Source organism: Malaclemys terrapin, chromosome 6 (genome assembly GCF_027887155.1).
Source record: "Malaclemys terrapin pileata isolate rMalTer1 chromosome 6, rMalTer1.hap1, whole genome shotgun sequence".
NCBI classification, from domain to species: domain Eukaryota; kingdom Metazoa; phylum Chordata; order Testudines; family Emydidae; genus Malaclemys; species Malaclemys terrapin.
Window position 1 is genome coordinate 22851305 of NC_071510.1, and position 17376 is coordinate 22868680.

The 17376-nt window shown below is 44.6% G+C and overlaps 1 protein-coding gene and 1 pseudogene across 1 annotated transcript; both read left to right on the forward strand.

The window, feature by feature from the left end:
- LOC128839843 (interferon beta-like) lies at positions 1-576 on the forward strand. Its single transcript, XM_054033163.1, has one exon. It carries the CDS (start codon positions 1-3, stop codon positions 574-576), a length of 576 nt encoding a protein of 191 aa, XP_053889138.1.
- Positions 577-12174: 11598 nt separating this feature from the next.
- Positions 12175-13435, forward strand: LOC128839314 (interferon beta-like; annotated as a pseudogene).
- Positions 13436-17376: the final 3941 nt, after the last annotated feature.

The window sequence follows — 17376 nt, forward strand, 5'->3', positions numbered from 1 at the left end:
ATGACCTCCAAGTGTTTGCTGCATGTTTGCCTCGTACTGCTCTTCTCCACTGAAATCTCATCTCAGCTCTGTACCATGCTTCACTTCCAGCAGAACAAAGTGAACAAAGAGAGCTTGGAGCTTCTGCAGAAAATGAGCGGAAATTTCCCCTCACAATGCATAAATGAAAGAACGGCTTTCAAACCCACCCAGGATGTTGTCCAACTCCCAGTGTCCCAGAAGGAGAATGCCAAGGTGGCAATCCAAGAAATCCTCCAACAGATCTTCAACATCTTTAGCAAAAACCTCACCCAAAGTGCCTGGGATGGGACTTCCATAGTCAGGTTCCAAAATGGACTTTACCAGCAAATTCAGCGGCTGGAGGCATGTTTGAGAGCACAGATGGAGAAGGAATTAACCAACCCAGAAAGCGAGGACCTCCAGCTCACCAGCCGGAGAGTGAAAAAATACTTTCAGGGGATAGATGCTTTCCTGAAAGAAAAGCAATACAGCCTGTGTGCCTGGGAGATCATTCGCACGGAAATACCCAGATGTTTTGTACTGATCAACAAACTCACTAGAAGCCTTAGTAACTAAGGTACAGTACAAAGCTTTTCCCTGGAGTAAATGAACTAACAGTAGTGTAATTTTTACAGCTGAACAGAGATAGTGGATAGTTTATAGCTCTGCTTATATAGGGCCTGATCCTTCTTCTACAGGGTCTATGGCCAAATAGCAATTGATTTCCATGGCAGCAGCTTTAGGCTCTTCCTGTCCTGTGCTGGAAATGGATTTGTAATTACATGGATTTATTTTTGGGGGTTTCTACTATTATTTATTTTTGCACATCTTCATAATCTCTCACGTATCAGTACTGTTGTGCAGTAGGTAATTGGCAGATCATGCAACAAAGTACACATGTGGAATCTTTAGGCACCTTACCAGCCCTTTGGTCATCAGATAACGATACTTTCCTCCCTCCCACACCACAAAGTACTCTAACTTCGAAATATGTAGTGTGTTTCTACGATTATCATCATTGCTATTAATTAATCTGTCCCGATGAGAACTATTTCTACTATTCCAAGGTTTGAGAAGCTTCCTAGAGACTTTAAAAAAAATATTTACATACTAAATGACTTGCGAGCTTGTGTGTGTAAAAGATGTTTTCATTTAATTTACTGAGATCAATTCAATGAAAATTATATTTTTTCCCTTTGTGTTTCAACTATTTCCTATTTCATTTCAGCTCTGGACGCTGCAACTACTGAGATTAAAATGGAAGGATGCAGTGGAATCCCTCCTCTCTGCTGATTCTTCCCACGGGTGACGTCTAACACTCCATAACGCTTGACGTATTATGCAATACATTCGCTCTATTATGGAATTCCAGTTGCACAAATTACATTTTATGTGATAATATTCTGTTCCTTTACTCATGGTTTAAAATGCAAAATGAAGGATATTGATGCAAAAAAGTTACAAGACAATTAAGAATTTCAAAAGAAAGGGTTGGACCTTAAACATTGTTGACATTATGTGTTTGCTATATATTTCTATGGTTCAACTCTTCTCTGATCAAATCTCACCTCTGAACTGTAACATGCAGTATAACCACAGTATAACATGTGTGAACTGGAACAGTTTCCAAGCAAAGACATGTGGATAATTTTCCTATAATGTCAGAACTAAGAGAAATTTCAGGTGACACCAAGAGGTTCTCAAGTTCCGAGTGTCTCTGAAGGAAAATGCCCAGGTGACAATCCAGGAAATCTTCCAACATATTTCCTGCTGGTTTTGCAAAAATCTCTCCCAAGCTACCTGAGGCAGGAGTTCCGTTCAGAGAGTCCAACACACTCATCAGCCAGCTGGGCATCTGGAGACACGTTTGGTTGCAGTGCTGGAAGGTGAGACTCTCTCACCAGGATGGAAGTGAAGAGATACCAAGAGAATCTGAGTGGAATTAGAAAGATTTCAACTATAGGACAAACTCAAAGAAGTTTAGATATTAAAATACCAACCTTTAAAAAATACTAACTGAAATCAATGAATATTTTATACATGATGTAAAATGAGATGCAGTGGAATTTTAAAAGTTGTTGCTACTATTTGTTCTATTTCTGCATTGTGGAAATATTTTCAGATCATTTTATGACATTTGTAACAGGATATTTATGTCAGTCTACTATTTATTGCTCTTATTTATATTTTATCATAGATTAATTTAATAAATTATTATTTTATACAAAATGGCACCATACAGTGGTACTGATTTCTATTAAAGACCCATTTTAAAAAAATTCCAGCAAAAAACTCTATTATTGTTCAGCCTTAAAACCCCAAGTCCAGAAAGTTCTTATGCACGTGACTTATAGTATGTGACCCATCCCACTGATGTTCGTGCTTCCAGTTGGGAACATACTTAGATACATTGATGAATCAGTGTGCAAGTTCACTGTACTTCCATATTAAAAGAGTAGCAATGGGGTGATAATTAGTCTTTCCACTGTAACAATCCATGCACCCAGGGCCGGCTCTAGGTTTTTTGCTGCCCCAAGCAAAAAAATTTTTGGCTGCCCCCCGCCCAGCCCACCAGTGGCCCCCCCACCCGCACCCCCTGCCACCCCAGCACTGGGCTCTCTTCCCCCCCCTGAAGCCCCTGCCACCCCAGCACTGGGCTCCCCCCCAAACATGGGATCCGCTACCAGCACACGGCGGCCAAGCCCTGGCCCAGCCGTGACTCTGTCCCCATGCGGGTAGAGCTGCTGGGCGGCGCGGAGTGGGAGTACTTTCAGGTGGCAGTGCGGCTGCGGGGCGGCGCGGAGAACACGGCCCCTCCCTGGGCTTTGCGGCGCTGCTGGTGGCCAAGGTAGATCAGTTTGTGCTCACTTCCCTCACCCCTGACATGCTGGCAGCCGAGGACCTGGAGAGCCCCACGGACCTGCTGCTCTTCAGCCTCACCGCGCCCTGGCCCAGCCCCGGCGGGCAGGAAGGCGAGGATCTCCGGCTGCGGGACTACCTGCTCAGTACTGACGAGCCCTGCCGGCCGCTCACCTCTTCACAAACTCCGGGAGCCCCTCTCTCCGCCGCCGCAGCCCGGGCTTGGCTCCAGGGGACCCCACTTCCCTCCCTCCCCGGCTCCTCACACACTCTGGGCAGGGCTTCCCAGAGAATTCAGGGGGCCTGGGGCAAAGCAATTTTGGGGGGCCCTTCCATAAAAAAAAGTTGCAATACTATAGTAACATGTATTTGGAAATGTAAAAAATAACTAGTGAAATAGATTCAAAAATTAATTTCTAATAATTTGAAAATACATTAAATACATTATTTAAAAACATTAAATGCTTTAATGGTATGTATACATTTGCAATTATATAATGGGCTGTTGCTGGGTGATGGTGATGGTTGGTGCCAATGGGCTGTCGCTGCCTGGGAGTGGTGCTGCTGTTGCACAGGGCTGGGTGGGGAGCTGGGCTCTGGGTTGGGGGGTACCCAGCTCACAGGGGCTGGGCTCAGGACTGTGGGGAGATGGGGTCGGGGGGTGTCCGGCTCAGAGGGGCTGGGCTCAGAGCTGGGGGGTCAGGGCTGTGGGGGATGGGGTCAGGGGTGCCCCAGCCCCTTACCATGCCGCTTACCCCTCTCCCAAACATCGCTGCAGCCGCCTGGTGTCTCCAGTGGGGCCTGAGTTCCCACCGCTCGGTTGCAGCTTGCAGCCCCACCCCCTTACCGTCTGAGATGCCGCGGGATGGGAGAAGACGGAGGCGGGGGGAGCCTTGGACATACCCGGGGCCTGGGGCAAATTGCCCCACTTGCCCGCCCCCCGGGCGGCCCTGACTCTGGGAGCCCCTCTCACCTCCACCACAGCCTGGGCTCGGCTCCAGGGGGCGCCGCTTCTCTCCCTCTGCGCTCCTCACACACTCCGGGAGCCCCTCTAGCCACTGCCGCAGCCCGGGCTGCAGCGGCCGCGAGAGGGGCTCCCGGAGTGTGTGTGTGTGGGGGGAAGGGAAGCGGCGCCTGGGATGCAGGGAGGGAGATGGGGTCCTGCTGCCACTGCCGTGCCGAGTCTCCCCAGGGCAGCGCTGTACAGGGTGCCGCCGGACTGGGCAGGGGGCGCGGATCCCAGCTCCCGCTGGCAGGGCGAGTGGCTGGGCGAGGGCCGGCTCCCAGCAATGCCGCCCCAAGCAAAAAAATAAAAAATAAAAATAAAAAAGGGAGGCCGGAATGCCGCCTCTTAAAAAGTGCCGCCCCAAGCACGTGCTTGGAGGGCTGGTGCCTAGAGCCGGCCCTGCATGCACCAGACCTGACCTCTGCCTCTTTTTCCTCTGCTACTTTTTCCTTAGTTATTTTCCCCTACCAAATAACTTCTTGCTGTGGATGTTTGGTGTAGTAGATAGTTGTGTTGGTGGTGGAGGGAAGAGGGCACTAATCAAGACAGTATGCACCCTCAGAAACACACCAGTTAAGTTAGCATTTAATTAGCTTGCTCATAACTCCATCAGTCAGGTTTGTGTGCATTCACATACCACCTCTCCACAATACATTTACAAGCACTGCCCCCGACCACTAAGTATGGGCTTCCATGAATGATTCTCATTTGTGTGTCCCGCCCACACATTCGGTTCCATTTTGTGTGTGTGTGTGTGTGTGTGTGTGTGTGTGTGTGTGTGTGTGTGTGTGTGTGTGTGTGTGTGTGTGTGTGTGTGTGAGCACAGTACAGACTAAATTCATTCTTGAGTACAACCACAAACAAAATTACATGTGAGTAATGAGAGCAGGAAGAGGCCATTTGTATTAGGATTATGATAGATTTCTTTGATAGGATAATGAGTCTTGTGGATAAGGGAGAAGCTGTGGATGTGGTATACCTAGACTTTAGTAAGACATTTGATATGGTCTCGCATGATATTCTTATCGATAAACTAGGCAAATACAATTTAGATGGGGCTACTATAAGGTGGGTGCATAACTGGCTGGATAACCATACTCAGAGAGTTGTTATTAATGGTTCCCAATCCTGCTGGAAAGGCATAATGAGTGGGGTTCTGCAGGGGTCTGTTTTGGGACCGGCTCTGTTCAATATCTTCATTAACAACTTACATATTGGCATAGAAAGTACGCTTATTAAGTTTGTGGATGATACCAAACTGGGAGGGATTGCAACTGCTTTGGAAGACAGGGTCATAATTCAAAATGATCTGGACAAATTGGAGAAATGGTCTGAGTTAACAGGATGAAGTTTAACACAGACAAATGCAAAGTGCTCCACTTAGGAAGAAAAAATCAGTTTCACACATACAGAATGGGAAGAGACTGTCTAGGAAGGAGTACGGCAGAGAGGGATCTAGGGGTTATAGTGGACCACAAGCTAAATATGAGTCAACAGTGTGATGCTGTTGCAAAAAAAGCAAACATGATTCTGGGATGTATTAACAGGTGTGTTGTGAGCAAGACACGAGAAGTCATTCTTCCGCTCTACTCTGCTCTGGTTAGGCCTCAGCTGGAGTTGTGTCCAGTTCTGGACACCGCATTTTAAAAAAAGATGTGGAGAAATTGGAAAGGGTCCAGAGAAGAGCAACAAGAATGATTAAAGGTCTTGAGAACATGACCTATGAAGGAAGCTGAAGGAATTGGGTTTGTTTAGTTTGGAAAAGAGAAGACTGAGAGGGGACATGATAGCAGTTTTCAGGTATCTAAAAGGGTGTCATAAGGAGGAGGGAGAAAACTTGTTCACCTTAGCCTCTAAGGATAGAACAAGAAGCAATGGGCTTAAACTGCAGCAAGGGAGGTCTAGGTTGGACATTAGGAAAAGGTTCCTAACTGTCAGGGTGGTTAAACACTGGAATAAATTGCCAAGGGAGGTTGTGGAAGCTCCGTCTCTGGAGATATTTAAGAGTAGGTTAGATAAATGTCTATCAAGAATGGTCTAGACAGTATTTGGTCCTGCCATGAGGGCAGGGGACTGGACTCGATGACCTCGAGGTCCCTTCCAGTCCTAGAATCTATGAATCTATGAATCAAAGTTTCTCTTTGTCACCTGTAAAACGCAGCCCCCAGTTTGGGGGAATACGTCAGTCAGCTACTACCCAGGAACAATACTGAATTCTTCGGAAAAAGTCGAACTACGCAAAACCTATTCTGTGCTAGAGAGAAACTATTCCCATTCATGCCATCAGACCTTTAATAAAAAAAGGGCCGTGCTGAGTGGACAATTCAGCTGAGCTCTTTGACAGTATCACCCGTATCATAAGGAGTAGCCATGCCTATGGAAATGCCAGCTCACATTTCTTAAAAGAGAGGAAAACTCTGTAAATATCCCCCAGTGAGGTTTTCCCACATCCTTCCAATGGTGGGCGGAAAGGAGGAGGAGCAGGTTGGACCCGCCTTCCTCATGGAAGTGGCTGTCATTCCATCTCCAAACTCGCAGATTCTATGGTTTCTGCACAGATGACAAAGGTCTCACCTCTTTACATTACCACCCATTACACTCCCTGCCCATCTTTTCAGTGTCAAGGAGTATTTTCCAGGGCTGCTACAAGCAGTCTTACGTAACCTTTTTACATGCAAGTTTTGGGCAGCTGTCATGATGACATGCAGCCCACCAGATCTGCAATAGGACTGCCACCACCCAAGGGAGGTCTGCTCTGTCCAGTCCCCGGCACGGTTTATAACCCTATGGAAAACAATCCATGGGGTCCCAGGAAAGAGGGAATGATGGGTAAAGGCAGCAGACCCCACTCCACCTCAGCCCACATCACACATGCTTCCATGTGAAGCAGCTGAGATGCTCACACAGAGAACTCTATTGCTGCATGAAGCCTCTGGGGCAGGTTCTGTGGCCTTTGTAACTAACTTTCCTCAAACTATACACTATTTCTGTGCCTATGTGCTGTTGATATACAGATTTACTGAAACAAATTCTGTTCTTTCATTACCCTGTATTTACTTTGTTGCCTTGGCTTTTCCTGTTAGTATTAATAGTATTCATAAGGGCGGTTTAGGTTGGAATTAGGAAAAACTTCTTAACTGCAGGGTGGAGGGAGGTTGTGAAATCTCCATCATTGGAGATTTTAAAGGGCAGGTTAGACAAACACCTGTCTGGGATGGTCTAGGTAATTGGTCCTCTCAATGCAGGAAGCCGGACTTGATGACCTCTTGAGGCCCCTTCTAGCCTTATATTTCTATGATCCTTTAAAGAGTCCTTGTCAAATCATTGAAGCACAAATGTTGAATTTCTTACAAGAAAGTGCATGTGGGGTCCGGGGGCTCTACCCAAATTAATATGAACAGAAACATTTTCATATTTTCTGTAAGCGGATCTTCGTTTCTAATTTCGGTGAAAATAGTTTTCTTTTTTAATTAAAACACACTTCCCTGCCATGATGGAAACTGTCGAACATGGATTACTAACTGCATTGTATTTTCAGATTCGTTGACAGTAAGCAAAGGTTCCTTTTTTCCAGTGTCCAAGACACCAGTTTCCCTGGTATCAACATTTTAAGTGTTCTTTTTAGACTACATGAAATTTGAAAAGTGCACATGAACCAATATTTTCTGAGAGCCATAGTTACTCCTGCATTAAGCAACTTTAAAAATATACCTACACTGTTTCCCTCTCTCTAATGAGCAGGGTATGAAGGAGAATTATCGGTTTACAGGAACCGAGGGTCCTTATTATGTTTTGCAGTGACCATCCAGAAAATGAACAGTTTTCTTCTGCTAATTAAGAGGATGAAATGTAGATTTACAAATAAAAGTATAGTTTAAAATGCAGCTGTACTTTTAAAAGGAGATTGCTAAAAAAAAAATCATACTGTGGGAGCACCATATATAGTGTTTCTAATTGCCTTCTGATGACATATGATGAGATGTGGTTATGGGGAAAGTGGTGGATGTGATATATCTTGACTTTAGCAAAGCTTTTAATAGGGTCTCCCACAGTATTTTTGCCAGCAAGTTAAAAAAGTATGGATTGGATGGACAGACTATAAGGTGGATAGAAAGCTGGCTAGATTGTTGGGCTCAAAGGGTAGTGATCAATGGCTCCAAGTCTAGTTGGCAGCCGGTATCAAGCGGAGTGCCCCAAGGGTCGGTCCTAGGACTGGTTTTGTTCAATATCTTCATTAATAATCTGGAGGATGGCGTGGATTGCACCCTCAGCAAGTTTGAAGATGACACTAAACTGGGAGGAGTGGTAGATACGCTAGAGGGTAGGGATAGGATACAGAGGGACCTAGACAAATTAGAGGATTGGGCCAAAAGAAATCTGATGAGGTTCAACAAGGACAAATGCAGAGTCCTGCACTTAGGACAGAAGAATCCCATGCACTGTTACAGACTAGGGACCGAGTGTCTAGGCAGCAGTTCTGCAGAAAAGGACCTAGGGAATTACAGTGGACGAGAAGCGGGATATGAGTCAACAGTGTGTCCTTCTTGCCAAGAAGGCTTATGGCATTTTGGGCTGCATAAGTAGGGGCATTGCCAGCAGATCGAGGGACGTGATCATTCCCCTCTATTCGACATTGGTGAGGCCTCATCTGGAGTACTGTGTCCAGCTTTGGGCCCCACACTACAAGGAGGATGTAGAAAAATTGGAAAGAGTCCAGCGGAGGGCAACAACAATGATTAGGGAGCTGTAGCATATGATTTATGAGGAGAGGCTGAGGGAACTGGGATTGTTTAGTCTGCAGAAGGGAAGAATGAGGGGGGATTTGATAGCTACTTTCAAGTACCTGAAAGGAGGTTCCAAAGAGGATGTATCTAGACTGTTCTCAGTCGTACCAGATGACAGAAGAAGGCGCAATGTTCTCAAGTTGAAGTGGGGGAGGTTTAGGTTGGATATTAGGAAAAACTTTTTCCACTAGGAAGGTGGTGAAGCACTGGAATGGGTTACCTAGGGAGGTGGTGGAATCTCCTTCCTTAGAGGTTTTTAAGGTCAGGCTTGACAAAGCCCTGGCTGGGATGATTTAGTTGGGGATTGGTCCTGCTTTGAGCTGGGGGTAGGATTAGATGACCTCCTGAGGTCTCTTCCAACCGTGCCACATTTCCTAGGCCCTGACTCTCACTCGATTACCTCTTCCTGGAAATAGAGTCCTGCAGCCGATCAGCCTTAGGCCCTCAGGACCAACATGACCTCCCAAAATATTTTCATAGCTTAACATGCCTTCTCCCAGACATACACCTATAGTTGTGAGCCTTCTTGTTTACCTCTTCAAAGGACCATATGTAGGTGTAGCCTATAACACCCAGGCATTTTGCACAGGATTCTAATACTCTATTGCTCTTTTCTGAAGGACATAAGAAATGCACAGATTTATACAAAAATAGTAAACCCGACATGAAACTCTCTGCCTCCACACTTCAGGCCATTTTATGGGCCTGGATCATGGTCACTTGGGGCCACCCTGCATCCTTCTGTTGCAGTGCATCACCTATATTGACTAAACACAAGTATTGACTAAAAATTACCCTAACTCCAACATTTAAATATATGGTACAAAAACCGCCTCTTGGCTCAGATCTACTGAGGATCCACCCCTCTACCACATTTTGAGTATAAAGATCGCTCTCCAGAACACTATCAGCCAACAACAGCACTGCAAACAACAAATTTCAGCCTGAAAAGTTCATGCAGCCATCTTGAAAGCAGTTTTGAAACCGAAGGCAACCAATCAGGGAAGAGACATAATTACGTTAACTCAGGTGAACCATCATACAGAACAAGTAGTAAATTATGAATAGGGAATAGTCAAAGCAAAAGATGTGGTGAGAAGGTCCTGAGCAACCAGAAAGTGGAATGTAAACCATTTGTTAAATTATATTAAATAAACACATTAACAAAATCTGAATTTATTTGTAGATTTGCAAATGGGAAAAGGAGCCAAATTAATCTAATTACACATTCAAATAAAGATAGTTGAAATATAGAGGAAAAATAATCCCAAAAAAGTTCTGCTCTTTTTAATTGAAACTTAAATACACAGTATTTCATCAAATTCTAGCAAATATTTCACCCAGCTGAGTCGGCATCTAATCTTTCCCAGAAAACAGGCTAATTGCTGATGCAAATATACTGAAAGACTGTGTCTTTACTTCCATTGCTTTCTTACTTTAGCTTTTCTTGTTAGAGTTCAGATTTTTAAATTTCTCTCTTATAAATATTCCCTCCTAAGCTTCAACTTGCCATGAAATGCGCACTCCGAACTCCCAGGGGAGACTGGGGTGTATAAGCGTTGGGTCCTGTATTGTACACAAATATACTGTGTAAACTTCATTCTTCAAAGTGACACTTCCAAGTAGTTTGGGCACAAACTCTGTCTGATAATAAAAGAAAGCATGTGAGGAGATGGGGTAGTGAGATGTGACAGAACTAATAAACAAATATTCTTATGTTTTCTTCCTTTCCTTTTTTAAAATTAAGATAAAAATTATTTTCTATTTTTGGATTGAAAACCATTCTCCTTTGCTGATGAAAACTCCAACATGACAGTCTAGTGCTATGGCATGAAGAACAGAAAGTGAAACTTGCTACAGAATGTGTAGCTCATTCAACAGACCACTTCGGTTTCAGTGTTTAAGCCCAGAAAAAACACACATTGAAATAAGAAAAAAAGCACAAATGGTGAAAGTCAATCACATTTGAAACTATAAACCTCATTTATTCATGTCAGGTGCTCTAGCATATTTATTACCTACCACATCTTTTTGAACAACTCCCTTCCATGTCACTACAGTACATCCCAGGGAACTACTCAGAAGTGCCCAACAAGATAAGGTGTTCAACAATTCAACCAAACCTGTTCCTCAGCTTTTTCACAGCTGGTATCAGGTTCCTAAGTAGTTGTCTGGCCCCAGCCTCCCATGGGAATTCTTTCCATGCGTTATCAAATTTTCAGAGGTCCCTATGGCATTACTCCCTCCCAGAGCTTGGAAGGAAGGAAGGAGACAGCTAGAGCATAGCAGGTTTTAAGGATTTTCAGTATCACACCAGCTAGGGAAAAAGAACGAGGAGTACTTGTGGCACCTTAGAGACTAACACATTTATTTGAGCATAAACTTTCGTGGGCTAAAACCCACTTCAGATGTATGCAGTGGAAAATACAGTAGGAAGATTATAGATATAGACACACACACACACACACACACACACACACACAGAACATGAAAAAATGGGTCTTGCCATACCAACTATAACGAGACTACTTAAGGTGGGCTATTACTCTCGTTATAATTGGTATGACAAGACCCATTTTTTCATGTCCTCTGTGTGTGTGTGTGTGTGTGTGTGTGTGTATATATATCTTCCTACTTTATTTTCCACTGCATGCATCCAATGAAGTTGATTTTAGCCCACGAAAGTTTATGCTCAAATAAATTTGTTAGTCTCTAAGGTGTCACAAGTACTCCTGTTCTTTTTGCTGATACAGACTAACCCGGCTGCTACTCTCAAACCTGTCAGCTAGGGAAAGATTTCCATCTGCTGGTGAAGTGAAGGAACAGCAGCTTTACACATCACTCCACTGCTCTTATTTGCAGGGTCTGGCAAAAAGAAACTCTGCATTAGTTCGCCCTCTCCCCACATCTTCCCAAATTCACTGTTATCACTTCAATGCATGGCTAATCTTACTAAGGTAACAGACAGTCATACCTAACCATGCTAGCTACAGGTACTTGGGAGTAGACAGACAGGTCCCTACTCTGACCTGTAACTGTAGGATACTGTTAATCATCACTCTTCTTACCCTTTACATTTTCCTTTATCTAATGGGGAAGGGGAGAACCTAAGGAAAGAAATGTAGGGTTTCATTAATATTTAAAAAGGGACTCTTTTTGGTTTTGTTCTTCCAATTGTTTGTTCACTTCCTTAAATAAAAAGTAGGAAACTGAAAGTAAAAACCTCAGGCATTGAATACCTTGAATACCAGAAAGTGATGAAAGAAAAATCTCTCTCCTACATAATACTAACATTCAGAGACATGGGGCTAAAACACAGAACTCTGAAAAAGACCTTGAATAGGCACCAGTTGCTAGGGTGACCAGACAGCAAATGTGAAAAATTGGGACAGAGGGTAGGGGGTAATAGGAGCCTATATAAGAAAAACATCCAAAAATCGGGACTGTCCCTATAAAATCAGGACATCTGGTCACCCTACCAGTTGCTTACGTTCTGCACAAACACAGGGAATCTAAGACATCATCATGATTAGCAGGAGTTTGCTGCAATTTTGCCTCATGTTGCTCTTCTCCAGTGAAATCTCATGTCTGGACTGTAACAGGCTTCATGTTCTACAAACCAGAATGAACAGCGACAGTTTAGAGTGTCTGGAGAAAGTGGGTGGAAACTTTCCCTTCCAATGTCTAAATGAAAGGACAGCTTTCAAGCCCAGAGATATCCTCAAGATCCCACTGTCCCAGCAAGAGAATGCCAAGGTAGCCATCCAGTAGATCCTCCAAGAGCTGTTCCATATCTTTAAAACAATCTCACTCAAGCTGCCTGGAATTGGACTTCCATAAAGGAATTCCAAAATGGACTTCACCAGCAGATTGAGAAGCTGGAGACGTGTTTGAGTGCTGAGATGGAAAAGGAGGTAACCTCCTTCTCAGCAGCCAGTATCTCTGAAGAGATACTTCCAGACAGTAGACGATTTCCTGAAAGAAAAGCAATACAGCCAGTGTGCCAGGGAGATCATCCATGTGGAAATATCCAGATGTTTTCCAATTCTCAACATACTCACAAAAAGACTTGAAAATGAAGGTACCATATATTTATTTTTCCTAGAAAAAACTCAAATAATATTATAGGAATAAAACAGCTGAAGAGAGATGGGTCATAATTTTATAATTCTTATTAATAGGGCCCAATCTTTCTCCCATAGCTGTACTGGTGAAATTACTATTTCAAACTCATGTTAATAAAACGGTTTTAGAGTAGCATATAGATTAGTGCTTCTTTACCGCACACAACATTCTATATGAAAAAATATAGAAGTATATCATAACTGTTAACTAATGACAAAATATCATCCTTTAAGAATTAACCATACCAAATATAACTTTGCCCAGTGAGCGGCTTAGTTGGGGAAAAACAGCAACAAGTCCACTTTTAACAACTGCCTAGTAAGAGAAAATCCCAATCAGGACACCAGAAAATTGACGGTCTGTGGGCACACACTTCTATCCCACCATCTAATTCTGCCAGTTACTTCTGCACATAGGAATGGCCAAGGCTACTTATTCTGCTTTTCTTTGTTCTGTTTACCTCTATATTTCAACAATTTTGGTAAAAAAAAATTTCCACAAGATCATATGTACACTAAGGCTCAGGATTTATGATTTGACATCTGGTTAGAAAAAGATGGTCTATATTTGGCATTTGAAACTCTCCATGTTTGAGCTATTCCCCTTTTTTATTTCAGTATGTGATGCTTCATGCAATGATGTTATGCAAACAGCTGAATGAAACTACATCTCCACTGGAGTGGTTTGTCTCTAAGTTGATTCTACAAGCAGTACCTTTACCAGACTCTTATCAGTCTGTCTTGCATTAAAACTCCTCCTACAGCACTTCAATTGCACAATTTATATTCTTGTCATTACCACTGATTTACTCACATGAGAAAATGTAAAACAAAAGATATTGCTGAAAATATGCCAGAAGACAACTTAGTATTTGAACCGAAGGAGAAAAACCTTACGACTTCCAAATCATTGATGTTACGCGTTTGCTCAGAATTTTCCTTGGGCTACTCTTAAAAATGAAATCCCACCTCTGAACTGTAACTGGCTTTGCTTCAGCATAACAAATGTGAATGAAGTCAACTTCCAAACAAAACAGAAGGATAATTTTCCTGTAAAGTCAGAAAGAAGGGAGAGACTTCATGTGGCCCCAAAAGGTTCTCAAGACTTAGCAGAGACAGACTGCCAAGTGGCTGTCCAGAAAATCCTCAAACAGATTTGCTACATCTCGTGCCACATTCCTTCCCTAGCTGCCTGGAATGACAGTCCCATTCAAAGATCCAAACATGGACTCATACGCAAATGGAGTTTCTGGAGGCCTGTTTCACTGCAAGAATAAAAAGCAAAGAGCATCCCAAATTCTAGGTCATGTATAATTAAGTGCACTGGAATTATAAACTAGTGAGACTATATATATCCTCCTCCTGCACTGTGAAAATATTTTCAGATCATTTTGCTAGCTTTGTAACAGTATTTTGGTGTTGATCTACTTTTATTTATTTATAATATTTATTTATTGCTCTTATTTATCATTTTCAGATGTATTTTATATTTATAAATATTTATTTATACAAAATAGCAGCCTACTGCAGTAGTGATTTGTATTAATTATATATTTAAAAAAGCAAAGACCCAATAAAAATATTATCTTGTTCTGCCTTAAGACTCCAGTTCAGCAAAGGACTTGTCAACATTTACCTAAGCTTAAGTGCACGAGTCTTATGTTCACGTGTGGAAGTACCTTGTAAACATAACCCCTGATTCAGAAGTGATTGCAGAGGAAAATAGGTATGGCAATTAATTTTACCAGTCTTTGAGAGACTTCTTGAAATCTCTGGGAAGGGAGTGATAAGACAGACTCCTTCATGGAGGCTCTCTCCAACTGCCTGGCTATGTAATGACTGTCAGCCATGGGGTGCTGCTCTTGCTATATTTAGTTTCAATAACTTTTAAATGGGCATTGAAATGTTAGACACCAAGAGCATACTGAGACACATCCCAGCCTCCTCCCCCTTCAGGAGCAGCCTCAGCTGTGCGGTTTCTCCCTCTGATGCCCATGCTCCTCTAGTCCCTGATTTGGGGAGCTGTGCACTGAGATACAGCAACGCTAGCTCCAGCACCAACGTTCAGTGCCAGGTAAGGCTGCAGCAGGACTTCCCAGCCACTCAAAACTGTAAAAGCTTGAAAATAAGAAGTTGGGGAGGGGGAAGCCTACCAATGAGCTCAGCAGTGCGAAGACAAAATATCTTCCCCAGTGTGAGGAATACGTGACAGTCAGATGTGCTAATCTGATTGAATAGCATGAGGTCACAAGGTTACGCAGTAGAGCGCAAGTTTGATGAAGTTGGCGTGCATGATTCAGTACCTTTGATGCCACACTGTCTCCCCCCATGGCACCCCTGCACAGCCCTTTGCCTTTTTTTTTTTTTTTTTCCCTCTCAGCCTGGAATTCTGCATTTCACCCCCCTCACCCTGAGCAGGTCCAACTGGATTTTGGCCCTGGCTGTACACTTCTTTTGTGAGCCTGTAATCAGTATGAAAATGCAGTGACAGAACAGCCTCTTCAAAACTATGGTTTTTATCCATAGTAACAGAACTGAGAAGAGGGTGAAACAACAAGGCTTATATGTCTATTCTCGTACCTAGAGCTTCCAAGTTTAGGTAGGTCCCATTGGCTCAGGCACCCCCCAGCATGCAGGCTGTCTCACCCAGCCTCAGGCAGGGTCTCCTTTTGAGTTTACAGGCTGTCTTATCCATTTCAGGGCTCCTTTGTATGTCCTGGGACCCCTGCGTCTCACCAGGAATTTGCTGTATTGTCCTGTTAACTTCCTATTTCTATGCTATTGAGGTTTTGGGGGTGGGGGTATGTCCTGCTTCAGCCTTAACTGTCACAGAACTGGTTGATTTGTTTTTATTAACACTGTGCTGCTGGAATGTGTTGGCAAGGACCACACTGCTTAGAGCAGGAGCCAAAATCTCCCTAGCTTCTGAGACTGGCTTTGTTAATGACTCACTGCGTGGCTTTAGGTAAACTGCTTAGTCTCTCTCTGCCTCACTTCCCAGAGCTGTAAAATGGGGGTATGGATTTATTTGCCTTTAGTGGGGGCTGGCCTCTAGAGACCTGCCCGAGAGTAGGGGAGAATAAATGCCATGCATTGTAGGGATCGCATGTTTCTTCTTCGAGGGCTTGCTCATGTCGATTCCAAGTAGGTGTGTGCGCCGTGTGCACAGTCACCAGAAAGTTTTTCCCCTCACAATACCTGTTAGGTTGGTCCAGACACCCCCTGGAGTTGTGCCTTCATGGCGCCATATGTAGGGCCCTGCTGACCCGCCACCTCTTCAGTTCCTTCTTACCACCCGTGACAGTTATTGGAGCTGCGTGTCTCTTCTGTTTTGGCAAGCCTTCCCCTAGGTTTCTATTGGTGAAACCTGTAAATAGTTTAGAGTTAAGCTAGTTAGTTAAGTTTCTGTTTGGGGGGGTATCCCCCCCCCATTAAGTTTTCCCCTCCCCAGGGATTGGGGTATGCCTCAGTTCCAAGGATTCAAGCCATGCAGGCCCTGCCACAAACCTATGCCAAAGGGTGATCCTCACAAATCCTGTTTGAAATGCCCTAGTGAATCCTATCAGACAGATCGTTGTAGGATTTGCAAGGGATTCTGTCCTAGGAACAAAAAGGGGAGGGACTTAAACAATTCTTCATGGAGGCAGCCCTCTGGCCCCAGGCCAATTGGATCTGGCACCCAGCACCTCAGTGTGGAGTGCACCAGTCTCAATTAGAGAGGCTACGGTGCTGAGGAAGGACTCTGTGCCTAGAGACCCCCAGCACCGTCATTCCCTGGTAACTAAGTCCACATCTTCTGTGGCAGCCTGGCACCGCTCCCATTCACTGGTGCCTCACAAGAGGCACAAGAAAACTGATAGAGGGCGCTCGCCCATGGTGAGAGCAACTGGGAGAGAGAGAGCGCTACCAGTGTGTCCCCCAAGCCGGGGCACCCAGCACCTACCACACTGGAGGCAACACCATCGACTACGGGCCAGTGCCAGCGGACTTCCACATAAGGGAATGCCAGGTAGAGGAATTGACTCTCCCTTCCACCCCCTAGACATGTTTGAGGCGGCCAGGGACCTGGCAGCCATGATGCCACCACAATCCCCCGCAAGGCAAGAGAGAGTGCTGGACACAGACCTCTGGCACCACAATGTAGTGCAGCACCTTGCAGAGGCAAGCTGGACATGATGCGGCACCGGTCACCTTCCCCGCGGCACTGCTCTCCAGCGCCATCTGTATCCGCATCGCCATGGTTTCTGCACTCAGAGTTGCAGTCATCAGAGGCGGAGTCGTAATCTCCAAGTGTAGCCAGCACTGGTCAGAGTGGCACCGCTACAGGCAGGAGACAGCGTGAGCTCCCCCCATGGTGCCTTAGCCAGCGCAGTGGCAGATGCCCACACTATGGCCCTTTTGGACCCCGTGGGCATACCACCAGGGCCAGGGGTCCTATTCCAGAAGCTCCCAGTCTGTCACATAAGGAGGACGGGCTCCTCTACTATCCGGGGACCATTTACCACCGTCCGGCGCCAAGGTGGATGCCAAGATCGATGCTGAGGCCACTAGAGCTCGGCACCAAGCATGAGGACACCGCGTAGGGTGAAACTCACAAGCCAGA

Excerpts from the sequence above, each read along its gene's own strand:
- LOC128839843 (XM_054033163.1), top strand. The coding sequence starts at position 1 with ATGACCTCCAAGTGTTTGCTGCATGTTTGCCTCGTACTGCTCTTCTCC.